We start from the raw sequence: 15,300 nt of genomic DNA on the forward strand, positions 1-15,300 counted from the left end.
CAGCAAAGAAACAGTAGCGAAAGAAGACAGGAGAAGACAGCGAGACAGGGAGAGAGGACGGAAAGAGCGCAGTTTTGGATATGATGCGAGTATGGAGCCCAGGCTGCGGTAGCGCCGACGACGCAATGACGGATGGGCGACGAGGATCGGCCTGGAGCTATATCGGGAGATGGAGGACCGTTCTGGGCCGCCCGCGTCAGGGCAATGGTTCATACGGAGCGAGAAGGACGAGAAAGTGAAGAATTAGAGTGCCGCACGAAGGCAACGAGAAATAGATGGCATTGTCACAACGATGCGCAGTCACGAATATAACTTAAATGGGTATGTTTGAATCATCTGTGTCGGATTATATTTCGTATTAAAAGTGAAAAACGTTATAGTATAGTTATAACGTTTAATACTCGAGGTTTTTTTCCTGTATACACCAATGCAAGCACTGCACCATACGGTTTTTTTTTGTATTCTCTTATACTTGTTTTAGTTTCAAACGGTGATCATTATGGTTATATTGTCGATGGTATTATACTATTGCGGAGGCGGAAGTAATACGGCCTTTGAACTAAGCGGAACGGCCGACACAAGTTTTTCAGCATAGCTTAATTAACTGACATATATGAATGTATAGCATGTATGTATGTATGTCGGTTTAATGGTTGTTTTAAATGTTACGCGCGTATTTTGTTCACTGATATAATGCTTGTAACCTCTTTTTTATGTGTGGGAAAACCTTCTCGTGAAATTTGTTTAGAAATTTGTGATCGTTTTCTTGTAATTTGTGCTAACCAGTGGCGGTAGTTTCCACTAATTATTGTCCAGACGCCTAAACACATTTCATCAATGTTCATTAAAGAGTTTGATTATAGGACCAAAACATTTTATCAATAATATGAAATCAGTGTTTCTTACGTATTTTGTTGGCTGTTATGAATGTATGATGGATTGATGTATTGATAATTTTTGTTGGCTTGCTACGCATGTGTGGAAGTGACAACGTACCACAATCAAGTGAGCCGTGATTTTTAATGCCCTGCTTGTGCATGGGCCCTCGTGTGCCTGGGATTATGAGAATATAATCCAGATATAACGTGGTTTGCGGTAATGCGTGTCAGTATACCGCATACGCGCACATACGTTACAGACATAAAATACGCCAAGAGTGAGAAGTAATTGCAGGCGATATCAGAATGTTCATAGCCAATGTGTTGAGTTTCTGACGTTGTATTATGATCGAACTTTATACGTTTACTTGTTTTCTACGCCATATGTGTTTCCTTATTGTATTTGTTGATTGTTGTTAATGTTATGTGTGTATTGATTGTTGGGTGTTTAATCGGCAGAAGAGCGTTTCCGCTCGTTGGTTGAGTTAGGAAGTATATTAGGGTAAGTAATTTATTTTTTGGAATTGGTTAGGTTTCAGTTAAAGTGTAGAGGCGGGGATTGAATCGGATGACAGGGTAGTCTTCGTTTTGGGGAATAAGGGAGAATAATGTAACATGTCTATTTTGCACGTGTTACCATGAATAGTCAGCTGGAGCTAGACTCGTAGTTTGTTTTAGCCATAGTCTAGCTGAACAGAGGCGTCGCGCCAACAGAGATGCGCGGCTTACATGTTGATGTATAGGGGAGAATGGTATAGAACGTGGGTTAGGTTAATGACAGATTTAGAGACGGTCATTGCTGAAATGGGGTGGTTGTGGCGATGCACGAAAGTGAACATTCGCAACATGGCAGAACTGACTAGAGAAGGCGCCACGGGCGGTGCGAAGATGGATGCCTCCAGTAATAACAACGAGGATTCTTTCGAAGAACCGTTTTCTAAACTTATAAGAGACTGATCACAGATAGTGTGCGATTATGCAACTCTTATCGTCGTACCATACCATTGCTGTACAATAAAACGTACTATTGCTGTACAATAAACGATACTATTGTTGTACAATAAACGATTTATTTATTGACTCTTTGTGAGAAACACACAGAGTTAATTGCGCAGTCGACTCGTATCAGCTTGCGAGCCAAGTCAAGACTCACACGTCAAGACCCGAAGTTGCTACGGACCTACAAGAATAGTCTGAAACGGCGGAGCGGAACTGATCACAGCTGCTGCGGGACCAGATGGCGGAATTGAGGGAGCGTTCGGACGTGAACAGAAGGACATTCGTCGTCAACATCAAGAACAGATGGGACGCGACAAAGCACTTTACAGCAACGTCCCCAACGTCACGTCACTAGTGGGTTCCTCTACACCTGCTTTTGCCCCCTTTGACTCCACGTCGGAGCTGTGGACTGACTATTGGGCCAGATTTTGCACCTTCGTCGGGGGCCAATTCCGTTCCTGATGAGCGAAAGGGGCAAGTATCCTCACCAACCAGTCGCCACGGTCTACAAACTTCTGGCCAATCTCGCCGCCACAGCTATACCCGCCCAAGACATCAACCAGTTACCGTTGACGCAGATCGTTACCTACATGAAGGACCATTTGATCCGAAACGATTCATCGTCCGGAACGATTCAGTTCTGGAGCGAAAACTGCAGCGAGAAACCAGGCGAAGACCATACAGGAACTAGCTGCTCGGATACGCCTAAGACGCAGCTACCTGCGAATTTCACGTCGATCAAGGACCCCCAGGATGAAGCCCTCCGGACCCGATTCATCTGTTCGCGTCAGCAACGGGCAGTTCCTAAAGGCCCTCTTCAAGATCAAAGGCGATGAATTGGATTTGCCCGGGCAGTGAACATTGCTATCGAGACTGAGGATGCGCCGCCGCGTCGCCAAGGAGACAGTCTACGGTGCGAAGTCCAACGCCGTGAACAGGTCAAGGCACAAGCACCCTTCCAGAAAAGCTCAGTCGCCAAAGAAGGGGTGCCAAACCGAAGTTTAAGTGCTACCGCTGTGGCAAGGACAACCACCCTAGCCAATGATTGTGTCGCCTTCAAGAACGCATCTGCAACTTTTGCAAGAAGCAGGGTCACATCGAACCGCCTGCATGCAGAAGCCAGGGATGCAGACACCCTGTGAAGCAGATTACCCATGAGCTGGTTAACATGGTAATGGCTGACGACGATTCAATGCCCAGCTGAAGTGCCGATCGAACTCCAGGGATCAAACCACGTCGTTGAGATCGACACTGCGACGAATGGAACTTCGTCACAGAAATTTCTGGAGAAGCTGGGCAACCAAAGCTGGAGAAGCCGAAGTGGCGATATCGAGTCGGCTAGCAAGCACGGACCTGCCAGTTTTGGGTACATTCACCGGAACTACACCGTTACCGGGATCAGGATTCAAGCACGACATCGCTACATCGTCTCCACGGTTCCAGACCTAAACCTGCTAGGAAGAGGCAGCAACGGATCGATTGGGAATCTTCGGTCGATAACGCAATGCAGTCGGCAAAACGCGAGTCAACGCTGTCTTCGACGACCTCCGACGACAACGGCTTCAGGCGGCGCCTGTCGAAAGCTATGCGACCAGTACCCAGACCTGTGGAAAGACGAACTCGGGTGCCTAAAGCGATTTTGAACTCGAGGTCAAATTCAAACCAGATGCGCACGCGATCTTCAGAAAACGAGGTCGGTTCCATTTGCGCTTCAGGAGGACCTGGGCAAAGCCTACGATGATGGTATCAAAAGAGGAGTCTGGAAGCCTGTGCAATTCTGCGACTACGGCACACCGTGGTTCCAGTCCGAAAGCGCATCACCGCCGGAAACCGAAGCCCAAATACGGGGTATGCGGCGATTATTCGGTGAACGTCAATCCCCAGCTGGAAACACATGCGTCCATCCGATGCCTCTCCCAGACGACTGATGCGGAAACTGGAGGAGGATATGGCTTCACGAAGATTGACTCCGCAGATGGCCTACAATCAGGTTCAACTAGCACGCCTAGCAGTCAAAGACGGCTAGCTCTGAACACTCACCGGGGAGCTGCCTGCTCAACTTCGATTACCGCTTCGGGATAAAGTCAGCCCCCGGTTACTTCAGGAGATTATGGAGCAGCTGACAAGGTGACCTCCAGGGCGTTGCAGTTTACCATGGACGACATAACTGGTCAGCGGCAAGGACGCCAAACGACCACGTGGAGAATCTCCAGCGCCCCTCCTGCAACGATCTACAACGACGGACTCCGATGTCAGGCTGGAGTGCCACTTGCACAACCAGCCGTGGACGCCTTGGACATCGGCTATCACCGCACAGGAATGGAATTGCGAAGGGTCGAAAGTGGATGCCGTCCGCCAAATGCGGAACGCGACTAACGTGTCAGGTCTCCGATCCTTCCTGGGTTCGTCCAGTTCTACGGAAATTCCTAGCGAACCTGTCAGATGGTAGCCGAGCCTTGCACCGCCTAACAAGAAAGACGTACCTTGGCACTGGGGCAGCGAGGAGAAGAAAGCGTTCAGACGCTGAAGGACATGCTTACGGCAGACGACGTTCTAGCCACTATAATCCTTCGTTACCGCTGGGCATTGCTACAGACGCATCTTCTCTTTCAACGTCAGGGTAATCCCCAGAGGACCGACGTGGCGCCGACACGTGGAACAGTTACGCCCTCGGTATACGTCCGACGAAGACTACGAGCCGGGAGAGAAACCACGTCCCAGGACACAGAACATTGCTCCGGACTCTCCAACGGATGCCCCTGTGGATCCAGCCTTCCAGGAAACCCCGATTCAGCAACCAGTGCCGAGAGGGAAGAAGCTAAGGATACCAGCTGAGGAACCATCCCACGGACCGGAAAATCTGCGACGATCGAAACGTGCGTCAAAGCCACCCAAACGTCTAATCTGCCAGCAGCTACGCCTTCGAGGAGAACTCTCAGGCTCGGCGGGGAGGTGTTGTGGCGATGCACGAAAGTGAACATTCGCGAACATGGCAGAACTGACTAGAGATGGCGCTACGGGCGGTGCGAAGATGGATGCCTCCAGTAATAACAACGAGGATTCTTTCGAAGAACCGTTTTCTAAACTTATAAAGACTGATCACAGATAGTGTGCGATTATGCAACTCTTATCGTCGTACCATACCATTGCTGTACCATAAACGATACTATTGCTGTACAATAAACGATACTATTGTTGTACAATAAACGATTTATTTATTGACTCTTTGTGAGAAACACAACAGGGGGGTAGGACGCGGTCTGTGAGAACGGGTACATGTGCATAGTGCATGTGGTTTGTAAGAGTTTTGGGGGAATATAGAGAGAGGATGTAAGAGGAAAAAGGATTCTGGTTCTGGGCGCGGAGGTGAGCACACGCGCGTATGCGCGTGTGCGCGTTCTTTGTCTCTTTGTGCGATTGTGAAAGTTGTACTACACTGTACAAGTTATTAAAGATTATTCCGGTTACTACAACAAGTTTGGCTTGATAGCATCATTCCTGTTTACACTGCTAGGTGCAGTAGGATGCGGGTACCTCCTCATGTGTGCATGGTGCAAGACCTGAGATATCTCGGGGCTGAGTATAGAGGACGTCAGCATGATTGATGCTGATTATTTATTTGTCAGTATAAACAACTGTCACACTAGATGCCAAAAAGTAGAACAGCTCAGCCTTGTTGTCGTTGATTTCAGAAACTCCGGCCAGTTTCCAGGAATGGCACTGGATGGCTCAACGTGTCTACGAACTCCCTCCCTTCTCTTGCTGCGTTTTTCGGCTTTCAGACTTTCAGGGAGATATTCATTCCATTTCCACACGACATCCACTCTACTGACATGCTGCAGCTGAGACAGACTGGATTCCTTGACCCCGATAATGTTTGTTTAGGCTCCAAGATCATGTTTCTATGTTGAATATTAGCTGAAAATAAAGGATAATGGATTTGAATAGTGGCCATCTTGGAAAATGGCCGTCATTGTTGCCATGGAACAAATATGCGATGGCCCTATAGCCAAAAATCTTCCTTAGAGCATGCTCTAACCGTGTGCCAAAGCTCATGCTTGTATAATAAATCACAATTCCCTCAAATATTGCACATATCTGCCGGGCTAATAAACATTTTGGTATCTTTGAAATGTGAAAGCTGACTATTATGCCTTCATGGGAGCACTCACAATGAATCGACAAACACAGGAATTTGGTAATGAACGGCTTTATTACGAGACGCCGGCTAACTCACGTCTGCTCACATCAATGTCGGCCAAGCACGAGAACGAGAGGGCGCGCGCCTCGCACATGCGGCAACACCGCGCCACCTTCCGACACTAGTCCGAAACTATGCCGCCGTCACAGAAATAACTCTTTGGGCAACTTTCGGTTATGTGATATGTTTGGTTCTATCGTTGTGTTGCATTTTAATTGAAACAATTTTTGACTAAGGATCACGTTATTTTAAATATTGTATATATTTTTAAAGATGATTTTAGTTGTACTACTGATATCATTTTATGATATCTATATGTCTTACCATAGGACATATGTTATTGTAAATATCATCATTGTCAGTTTTATACTGCCTGATGATATCGTGTTTGCAAAATTTATTTTAATTGTAACGTTGTTAATGCTAGTTTTGCAATAAACCTATTATCTATCTATCCATCTAATAATAAAATAATGGTAAATAAACACGAAATGTATGTACTACCAGTCTTAATGATTCTCTCTTTCGCAAAATATTAGTAATAACTTTCTGTAAATGCCGTACAAATGCTCCTCTGCAACACACATGTACACCGCATGCGCGCCGTTGTGCACAAACAACAAGAATATAAAGAATCTATATTTGTGTATGCCATGTCAAGCGCAGGTTTTGCGATGCGGTTGTTATATATTCTATATATCTTTGACGATACCGTGTACGCACCTGCCACCAGTGATATGCCAGCTTGCAGCGATCCTATGAGGGCGATCTCACTTGTCTCTTTTTGCAGAACATCGGCGAAACAAGATGCCGTAATGCTGAGAATGAGGGCGTTGACGCACGAACCGGCCAGCACCACCCACGCCCAGCAGTGGTCGGTGTGTGACAGATCTTTTCTCTCCCTGCTCCCCGCGCTATGGACGGTTTGCACGTTTGTCGCGCTTTCTTGCTGGGCGGTCGCGGTACCGTGGCCGGTCTCTCCTCTCTCTCCGCAACTCTCGCTCCCTTCGCAACTCTCTCCTTCAACTTCTTCAACCATTATTTCTTCCTTCTCCTGCCCGCCTTTGCGTCGCTGGCTCCTGCATAGGCAGGTTTATGCGTGCGTGGTGGTCTGGAACGGTGCTGGTCGATGCTGTGTTAACAGATGTCGTCGTAGCCCGCATGCCTTCCCCGGTCACCCCCCTTAGCCTGGTTCTCGACGAACCGCCAGCCGCTCCTTTACTTGTGTCCTCTCCCATCATACGTCTGTCGCTCGAAACTCGTCGCGATGTTGTCACCGTTGATCGTCGAAGTGTTGCTGCATTTGGCCGCTTGCTGATTTAACCTGTTGGGATACGTCGTTGCGACGGCGAGCCACAGACTAACGAATCTGTGGGCGAGCCTTGGGGATGAGCACGTGAGCGACGGTGGCGCGCTCTACATGCTCGCGGTGGCTACGAGCTGTGATAACATCGCGCTGTCAGATCGCCACCCCGTTATTTTTGTGACTAGTCGGAGCTACTCAGTGCAGTGGCGTAGACAGGTCCTCAGTTGTGGAGGAATGATTTCGCTGTTACTTCCATCGCAATGTGTGCGCGAGTAGCGCACACCGCGAGTGCCTTGGCCCAAAGCGCTTAATGAGTGGGGTCCAGGGGCACGCTCTAGGGCCCCTGGCAGGGTACAGGGGCAGAGCCCTTGCCCGGGGTCCAGGGGGCGGAGCCCCCGGAAACTCTTGGATTTTAGCAATTTAGAACCTTCAAGATGGCCGTTTTTGAGGGAATTAAAAAAGTAAGTGTATTGATATTGTAAGTGCAATTTTGTTAATTATAGGGTAATTTTTTTCTTTGGATCCCAGAGGTTTAATAACACGCAAGCCCCCCTCCTCCCGCCACACAACCAGTGCGGATCCAGAAGAAATTCTAGGGGGGGGGGAGAATCATGCGAGCTCAAGGGCACGAAGCGCCCGGGGGGGGTGTTGGAGGGGGTGTCCCTTTTGCCGTAAAAATTCTAGAGGCCGACCGCCCCGTGCTACTCACCCCCCGTTGACAACTACAGCACTGGAATCATCTCCCCCTGAAATTTTTATAAAATAAATATCATGTATGTTTTACTGAGAACGTTAAAACTGCAAAAAAATATGAGAAAAACAACCAGATTTGAACCAAAAAGTGCATATTTTCACCCCTTATACAAATCGGGAATATACTTCCGGTCGAGTCTCACCACCCCCATTCCCCACCCCAAAGTGAGATGAAATTGAATTTTCCCATTCAATCTCCGTGAAAACTCAATATCCTAACTCTCAATAGGTCTATTCAAATTTTGAATAAAGCAAGGATTAGACCCCAAAGGAATTTTGAAAAAAAAATTGTATATGGGGAATGCGTCCAAAATTTACCGTCTGAGTTTCAGTAAATAATGTCATTCTTAGAGCGAGTTACAGCATTTACAGTAGATGTATGTCACGTTCCATTTTGGTAATAATACATTAGGAGAGTATAAATAGCGATGACGGATTTGTAGATAAATATCCAGTATTTATTGTCTGTAAAATATGATTTTTTCTCCTATTTCTTCCTGAAAGTAGGGGGATGAACGCCACCCTACCTAAATAAGTGTGGGTGATATACCCCCATTCCCTGCTATCTACGCCCTGGCAGGTGAACTCAAATTTGACTTTTGATATGCATACAAATATTCATTATCATAATATTTGTTAGCAGTACTCTACAGGCGCCGCGGAACGATTTTTGAAGTGGGGGGCTCAATTTGTTACGCTCGACAGTGGCCAATGAAGATGTGGATCGATGTGATGTGATGTGATGTAATGTGATGTGATGTGATGTGTGTGTGTGTGGATGTGATGTGGTTTTCGAGGAAGGTGGTAAGAAACAGGCGGGGGTATGCGGGTCCTCCCCAGAAAATTTTGAATCCCCCATTTTCCTCCGGAAAGTAGGGGGGGGATGATTGTACACACCATCTCCCCCACGTCAATAAGTGGGGGATGCATTCCCCCCCTCCCTCCGCTATCTACGCCCAGTGTAATCTTGATCCTTTCGGCCATGTTGACGAAATGCGCCAGTGCAATTCAACCCTTAACCTTCACTCTAGCAGCGATAGGGGCGGTGGTACGCAGTGAGAAATTGGTAAACATTGACACGCGTTTTCTTCAGGATAGATTCCTTCAAGGTTGCTGCCAGCGTGAGAGAGCCAGACATGCTAACGACACATTGATGGTTTAGAGTGGCATGCCCGCCCGCTTGCCCACATATCTCTACTTGGCGACATTTTACCCACGCCGTACGCGTAACTCGCTCGCTCACGGTGCAGTCCCTCGGACAGGTGGCGCCACCGATGTTCGAGCATTTCTATGTATATTAGCATAGCTGGATAATTGTGGAGCGATGCTGCAAGCAAAGTAAATTTTCTAGGTTGGATTTTACCATGCTCACGTGCCGCGGGCCCACCCCTGTCCAGTTTTGACCGTTTGCATGGGATCGGCCGAAGAAAATTATCCTGGCTGTCCACGGCGACGAGTGATCATGACGCGAGCGCCATTCCTATGTACCTCAGCATAGCTGCTGGAGAATTGTGACACGATGTTGCGATCCACACTGTCGGCGACCTGACGCCCAAAGGGACTGACGTAGGGCCAACGTTAAGCATTTAATCTGGTATGCCTACAGAAGGTGTGCATCGAAAATTGCACCCTCGCTACTTCAATGTAGTGGCACTACGCTGTGGAAGGTCCCTTGCTATACCAATGTACAGGAATAGAGCGCAAACAAGTCGGTGACCTGTCGCCAAAAGGAAATAACGTAGGGCCGACGTTGAGCATTCAATCTAGAGTGTGGCATGCCAAAAGGTGCACATCGAAAAATTCACTCTCGCTATTTTAACGTGGTGGCACTGCTCTGCCGAAGTTCCCTGTCTATAGAGGGTTCCGCAACTTAGTCTAAAAATAGCAATATTACCTACAATCCCGTGCCGCCGGCCATCCCGTTACAAATAGAGCGAACACGCGTCGCGTATAATGTGCCACTCTGCACAATCAACCGATTTTACATTGGCTATAGTGTTATTATTGCAATAGACATTAGAAGTAAGAGGATCCCGATTTACCAGACAGGTTTATCAGCGTGGGTTTTAGGTGCTACAGTTCAATGAGGCTGCCATACAGTCGGGAGATTCGTAGATTGAGCAGATCAAAAGATTGCACGCAACACATATTATGTTCATAGACTTGAGTTTGTTTACATCGTGAGAGTTCAGAAATTTCACCGATTTTACTGCATCTACCATAGCTATCAAACGCAGTTTTTTTAATAATAGCTAGTGTATGCACGTTTGTAGACTGTCTGTAGTGTACGTAGTGTGGACAAATACTTTGATTCACTAGACAACGTAGCCAAAGCACGCTATCTCGAGAAAAATGCGTGCATTGGGAATCGACACCCGTACGAGAATGGAGCGAGGACCACAACTTGTGCCCATCACGTACTTATTAGGATCTCGTGAATTGACTACCTAATATTCTAGCCGAGTCAATTTTATACTCTCAAGGACTTTCAGAACCACAAAAGCCTGGATGCCTACGATAGACTGTTCTGCGGTTGGGTTAGTGGTGTATATCGGTGAACAGTGAGAGTCCCATCTACGCTATCCGAGCACGTGTTATGCACTCCCAGTCTCTGATTATACCGGCCATCTCTCTATCCGTACATGGATCACGATGCGATAAATTGGACAGGCATCATGTCAGCACACTGTAATTGTAAAGCCGGGCTTGGTGAATTCTGTTCACATGTTGCCTCGGTGCTATTTTATGTAGAGTATGCTACACGTGCAAGACCCCACCCCACTCAAATAGCTGCCTACTGGATGCCGGCGATATATGTATATAAGCGTAAATGTGTAGCGGCGTGCGCCGTGCGTGCGGTGTCCCTGTGTGTTGCAGAGGAGCATTTGACCGGCATTTACAGGTAATTATCGGCAATACTATGCGAAAGAGAGTAGAGAAACATTAAGACATTGGTAGTAAATACATTTCGTGTTTATTCAGCATTGCTTTTTTATTGAAATTGCTCCAAGCGTCTGTGTTCCGCCTGGTCTCTCGTCACTTTACCTTGTGCTGTGATCACGCTAGGCAGCCAAAAAAAAAGCTGTGTGGCTCTCTCTGATACCGATTGCTGCAGTTGACAACACCGCAGGAGAGCGGCGTTGTGATGCATTTTGCATGAGCAGAGGTGCGTTGCTCAATGTACTTGTACCATGCCTGAACTGGTTTCTGTATCCGTCATGGCCGGCGGCGTTGCATTGTGGGTAATATGAAAAATCGCGGAACCCTCTATACAAATATTCAGGGATAGGGCCGGGACACCTCGGCGACCTGTTGCCCAAACCAAATGACTTAGCGCCGACATTAAGCATTTAATTTAGAGCGTGGTATGCCTAGAGAAGGTGCATCGAAAAATCCACCCTCGCTGCTTCAACGTGGTGGCACTGCTCTGCCGAAGGTCCCTGGCTATACAAATATAGAAGGGCATGGCGCGGACACGTCGACGACCTGTCGCCCATAGGATATGACGTAGGGCCGACGTTAAGTATTTAATCTGGAGTGTGGCATGCTTACAGAATGTGCGCATTGCAAATTTCACGCTTGCTAACTACTTCAATGTGCTGGCACTGCTCTGCGGAACGTCTTGCTATACCAATGTACAGAGATAGGGCGCGGACATGTGGGCGACATATCGTCCAAAAGAAATGACGTAGGGCCGACGTTAAGCATTTAATCTGGAGTGTGGCATATGCCTACAGAATGTGCGCGTCGCACATTGCATCCTCGCAATATATATATATATATATAAATATATATATATATATATATTTCTTGATAATGACTACGTCAGATTGGCATAAGACCACCTTATACGTCTATAATGCATCTCCCTTACGTGTACAATGCAGATTAGTGCATTTTAATGTCATATGCTATTACGAGAAAATAAACATATCGGCCCTTTCCCAGAGACGAAGTAATACCTCGGCGAACGAGTGGCGGTCGCGGGCTTTAAAGTGATTACGTCACCGTAAATAGTAAAAAATAAAAAAAAATATTTCTTATTTTCACAAAATATAAGTAATTCTGTTCACTTTTTATAGTTAAATTGCTGCATTATACTTCTTATTTTACTATATTCTTCGATGTGAACATACACTCGTGACGCATACATAGCCCATAGCAAGCAATTAATGTTAGGAACACTAATATCAAATCGTCCAGGTTTTTTAGATTTTTAACTAGTTGAGAAACAATCTTATCAGGTAAGAATTTAACGATATGTTAGTTCTTACTTTTAATGTTAAAAAGAATGGGCAACAAAAAATTTTACAAATTTTACCATAGAAAATTCGTGACGTAGTCAATTTAATTCCTTCGCAGAAACCAACGCGGTTAATTTGACTTTCAGTATTGATTCACTACATCTGTCCCTTGCCTCACACCGCTGCTATTTACATTTTTCAGTTTCATAGTAATAGGAGATACTTTTCAAGCAATTTCTCCGTAATGTGAACCAATGGCAGCAATACGTTGATAAAATCAACAACATATTATATGATCACTTTTCCAAATATACCAGCCTTTTTATTTCGATAAATTCGCTAAATACACGTCATGTGTTACGTCATGTTCCCATCATGTCGAAGTAAAAATTAGAAGATTTTTGTGAGCCCGCGCTACTGCCGTGCCAATATGTTGACGTATTTTTAGATGAAATTTACCTCCGCGAACCTTATGATAAAATATGGATATACATTGCTAGGTAAAGTTCTAGATTCTTAAATATATATAATACAGTATATTAATATACATATATATAATTTATATATATATATATATATATATATATATATATATATATATATAATATGTTCGCACTATTCCTGGCGCTTCCGATTGTCTGCTTTCCATAATTCGAACCCTTCGTTCACGACATCGTAGCATCTTAACTCGCGTTTCAACTGATCCACCCACAACGATACATTCTCGAATTGGTCGATGCTAAAGTTGCCGAAACATTCCAGAAACGTCACGCTGCTCAAGACGCATATGTCGGCGAGGGTCACGTGGTCGGAAACAAGATACTTGCGTTCGCTTAGCATCCTGTCCACGTGCCGCAGTTGCGCGAGAACTGCTTCTTCTGCGTCGGCAGCCGGTGTTTTTCCAAACAACTGCGGTTTCTGTCGTATGTGAAGAAAAAACAATAGTAACAAAATCCACTGCTTCGTCACTGGTCTGTATTAGAAAATTCCATGTATAGCTTTTCATCATCACAACGCATATATATACGTACCCCGTTATCCTGCAGTCGAACTACACGAGCAACTGCATTAATCGCCTTTAGAATAGCGTAGAGTGAATAAGCACCTACACCGCATGTGCACCCCGAACACACGTACACACCTGTAATGCTTTTATGGCCGGCCATAGATCAGCGACATCAAACTGCAGGGCGCTGTCTACTCGGGTGCGCTGGCGTGGGTCTTTAGGGTACAGGTTGTCGTCTTTGCCGTAACGGTTGGCGAGGTATGTGACTATGGCGCGACTGTTAACATGCAAATATACATTAGCGGATAACGGCGCGCATATATTAATATTATAGCAACGATCGCTAACGAAGGTGAAAAGGAATGAAGAAACGATTTAGAACACGATTTGACAACACCGAGTATTTGGTTTGGACAGAAGCTCTTAGACGTTCAATGTCCTAATGAATCTAGTTGTTTGCAAAATCATACGCAAAACGAACTGTGGTGTGACGAAAGTCGAAATTGCCCATCGTGCATTAAGTTCCCTACCTTTCACACACGATGAAACCCTCGTCGACAAGAGACGGCAGTGTTCCAAAGGGATTGATCTATTCAACAATTAAAATAATCACTTATTATATACACTTTTATATGAATTATTTCTAACAACTATCGGTCGTGATTCAGCTATGTAACCTAAGAGAGGTGTGCCAGTATGGCGGACGCATGACCGCAACCGGCCCAGTCTACCCGTACTCGTGCAAATCTTTCATCGTTTCATCAAGCATTTTCTCACAGATTTCGCATTCGCTCATGGATCTTTGTACACCGATGCAGTGGCCCCACTTACGCGAAGAAACTCCTCCGTTTTGTGCTCGCCTTTGAACAAGTCCACGTGACGTAGCTCGTGAGGCACTCCAAGCTCCTTAGCAACCATCATGACGTTCCGAGACGGCGGGCTTATCGGATGATAATAGATTTTGATGACGTCATTCTCGGACGGCGAACTAGCCGGGGACCTGTAGGCACGCGCCGTCCCCTGAATGCCATTCCTAACGTTGGCTGTCCGATATATGTCGACAGGGCGTGACATGGCGGATGTCTGATCGATTATCAATAAAATCTATAAAAAAACGATCGTGAAATTATTGATTGGTATGGAGAGTTTGTCGCCTTTGTAAATAATTCTTTCCTCACTTGATGCAAACTACGAGAAATTAAAATATGCGCGCCGATTTCAACTGACACAGGCCTATTTGTCGTCAAATATGGACGATAATGAAGAGATATAACAGGAAATATATAGCTGTTATCCCACAAACTTGGCAAATGCGTGGGTTTTGCTTTCATTGTAAACTTTACAGCACTCCCCGTTAGGGAGCGTGTAGGGTCAAGTTTACCTTCATTTAGATCTTAAAATTAATTTGTGACGTCTCTTGTATAGAAAATATGCAGAATTTTGCAGATGAAATTATTGAGAATGCAAGTTTTATCAAAGAGATGCTAGTTTTATCATCTTAAATTATAAAAAATTTTGCTTTATATTAATTTTCCATTTTATCGTTCCTATTGAAGGTCCTATTGAAGGTCAAGGCTCACGAAACACATGGCTACATTTTTTCTCGAGAAAATATGCAGGGCGGAATTCACAGATTTGTAGCCACAAACCCATTTCTTACGAGTTCTGTGAGATATAATGTACAGCTAGCAGCACCAAATTGCATCACTACACCAATACACCAATGAATTGTATAGTACGAGCAAAGTTCGAGCGCGCGCGCGCGCGACACACACACACACACACACACACACACACACACACACACACACACACACACACACACACACACACACACACACACACACACACACACACACACACCACACACACACACACACACACACACACACACACACACACACACACACACA

At 45.8% G+C, this 15,300-nt stretch overlaps 2 protein-coding genes across 2 annotated transcripts in view; one reads left to right on the forward strand and one right to left on the reverse strand.

Moving 5' to 3' along the window:
- The window catches only part of LOC106806079 (uncharacterized protein K02A2.6-like), a 6,698-nt gene extending 1,583 nt beyond the window's left edge, over window positions 1–5,115 (forward strand). Inside the window, exon 2 of the mRNA XM_014807927.1 lies at window positions 4,498–5,115. Coding sequence (XP_014663413.1) covers window positions 4,498–4,854 — 357 coding nt within the window. The 3' untranslated portion in view covers window positions 4,855–5,115. The remainder of the gene's footprint in view (window positions 1–4,497) is intronic.
- Window positions 5,116–12,947: 7,832 nt separating this feature from the next.
- Window positions 12,948–15,300, reverse strand: part of LOC106806083 — a 4,228-nt gene continuing 1,875 nt past the window's right edge. The window contains exons 2-5 of the mRNA XM_014807935.1: window positions 14,219–14,491; window positions 13,918–13,976; window positions 13,523–13,664; window positions 12,948–13,299 (exon numbers count right to left, since the gene is read on the reverse strand). Coding sequence (XP_014663421.1) covers window positions 12,997–13,299; window positions 13,523–13,664; window positions 13,918–13,976; window positions 14,219–14,461 — 747 coding nt within the window. The 5' untranslated portion in view covers window positions 14,462–14,491 and the 3' untranslated portion in view covers window positions 12,948–12,996. The remainder of the gene's footprint in view (window positions 13,300–13,522; window positions 13,665–13,917; window positions 13,977–14,218; window positions 14,492–15,300) is intronic.

This window comes from Priapulus caudatus, unplaced genomic scaffold (assembly GCF_000485595.1).
Source record: "Priapulus caudatus unplaced genomic scaffold, Priapulus_caudatus-5.0.1 Scaffold140, whole genome shotgun sequence".
In the NCBI taxonomy this organism is placed as follows: domain Eukaryota; kingdom Metazoa; phylum Priapulida; class Priapulimorpha; order Priapulimorphida; family Priapulidae; genus Priapulus; species Priapulus caudatus.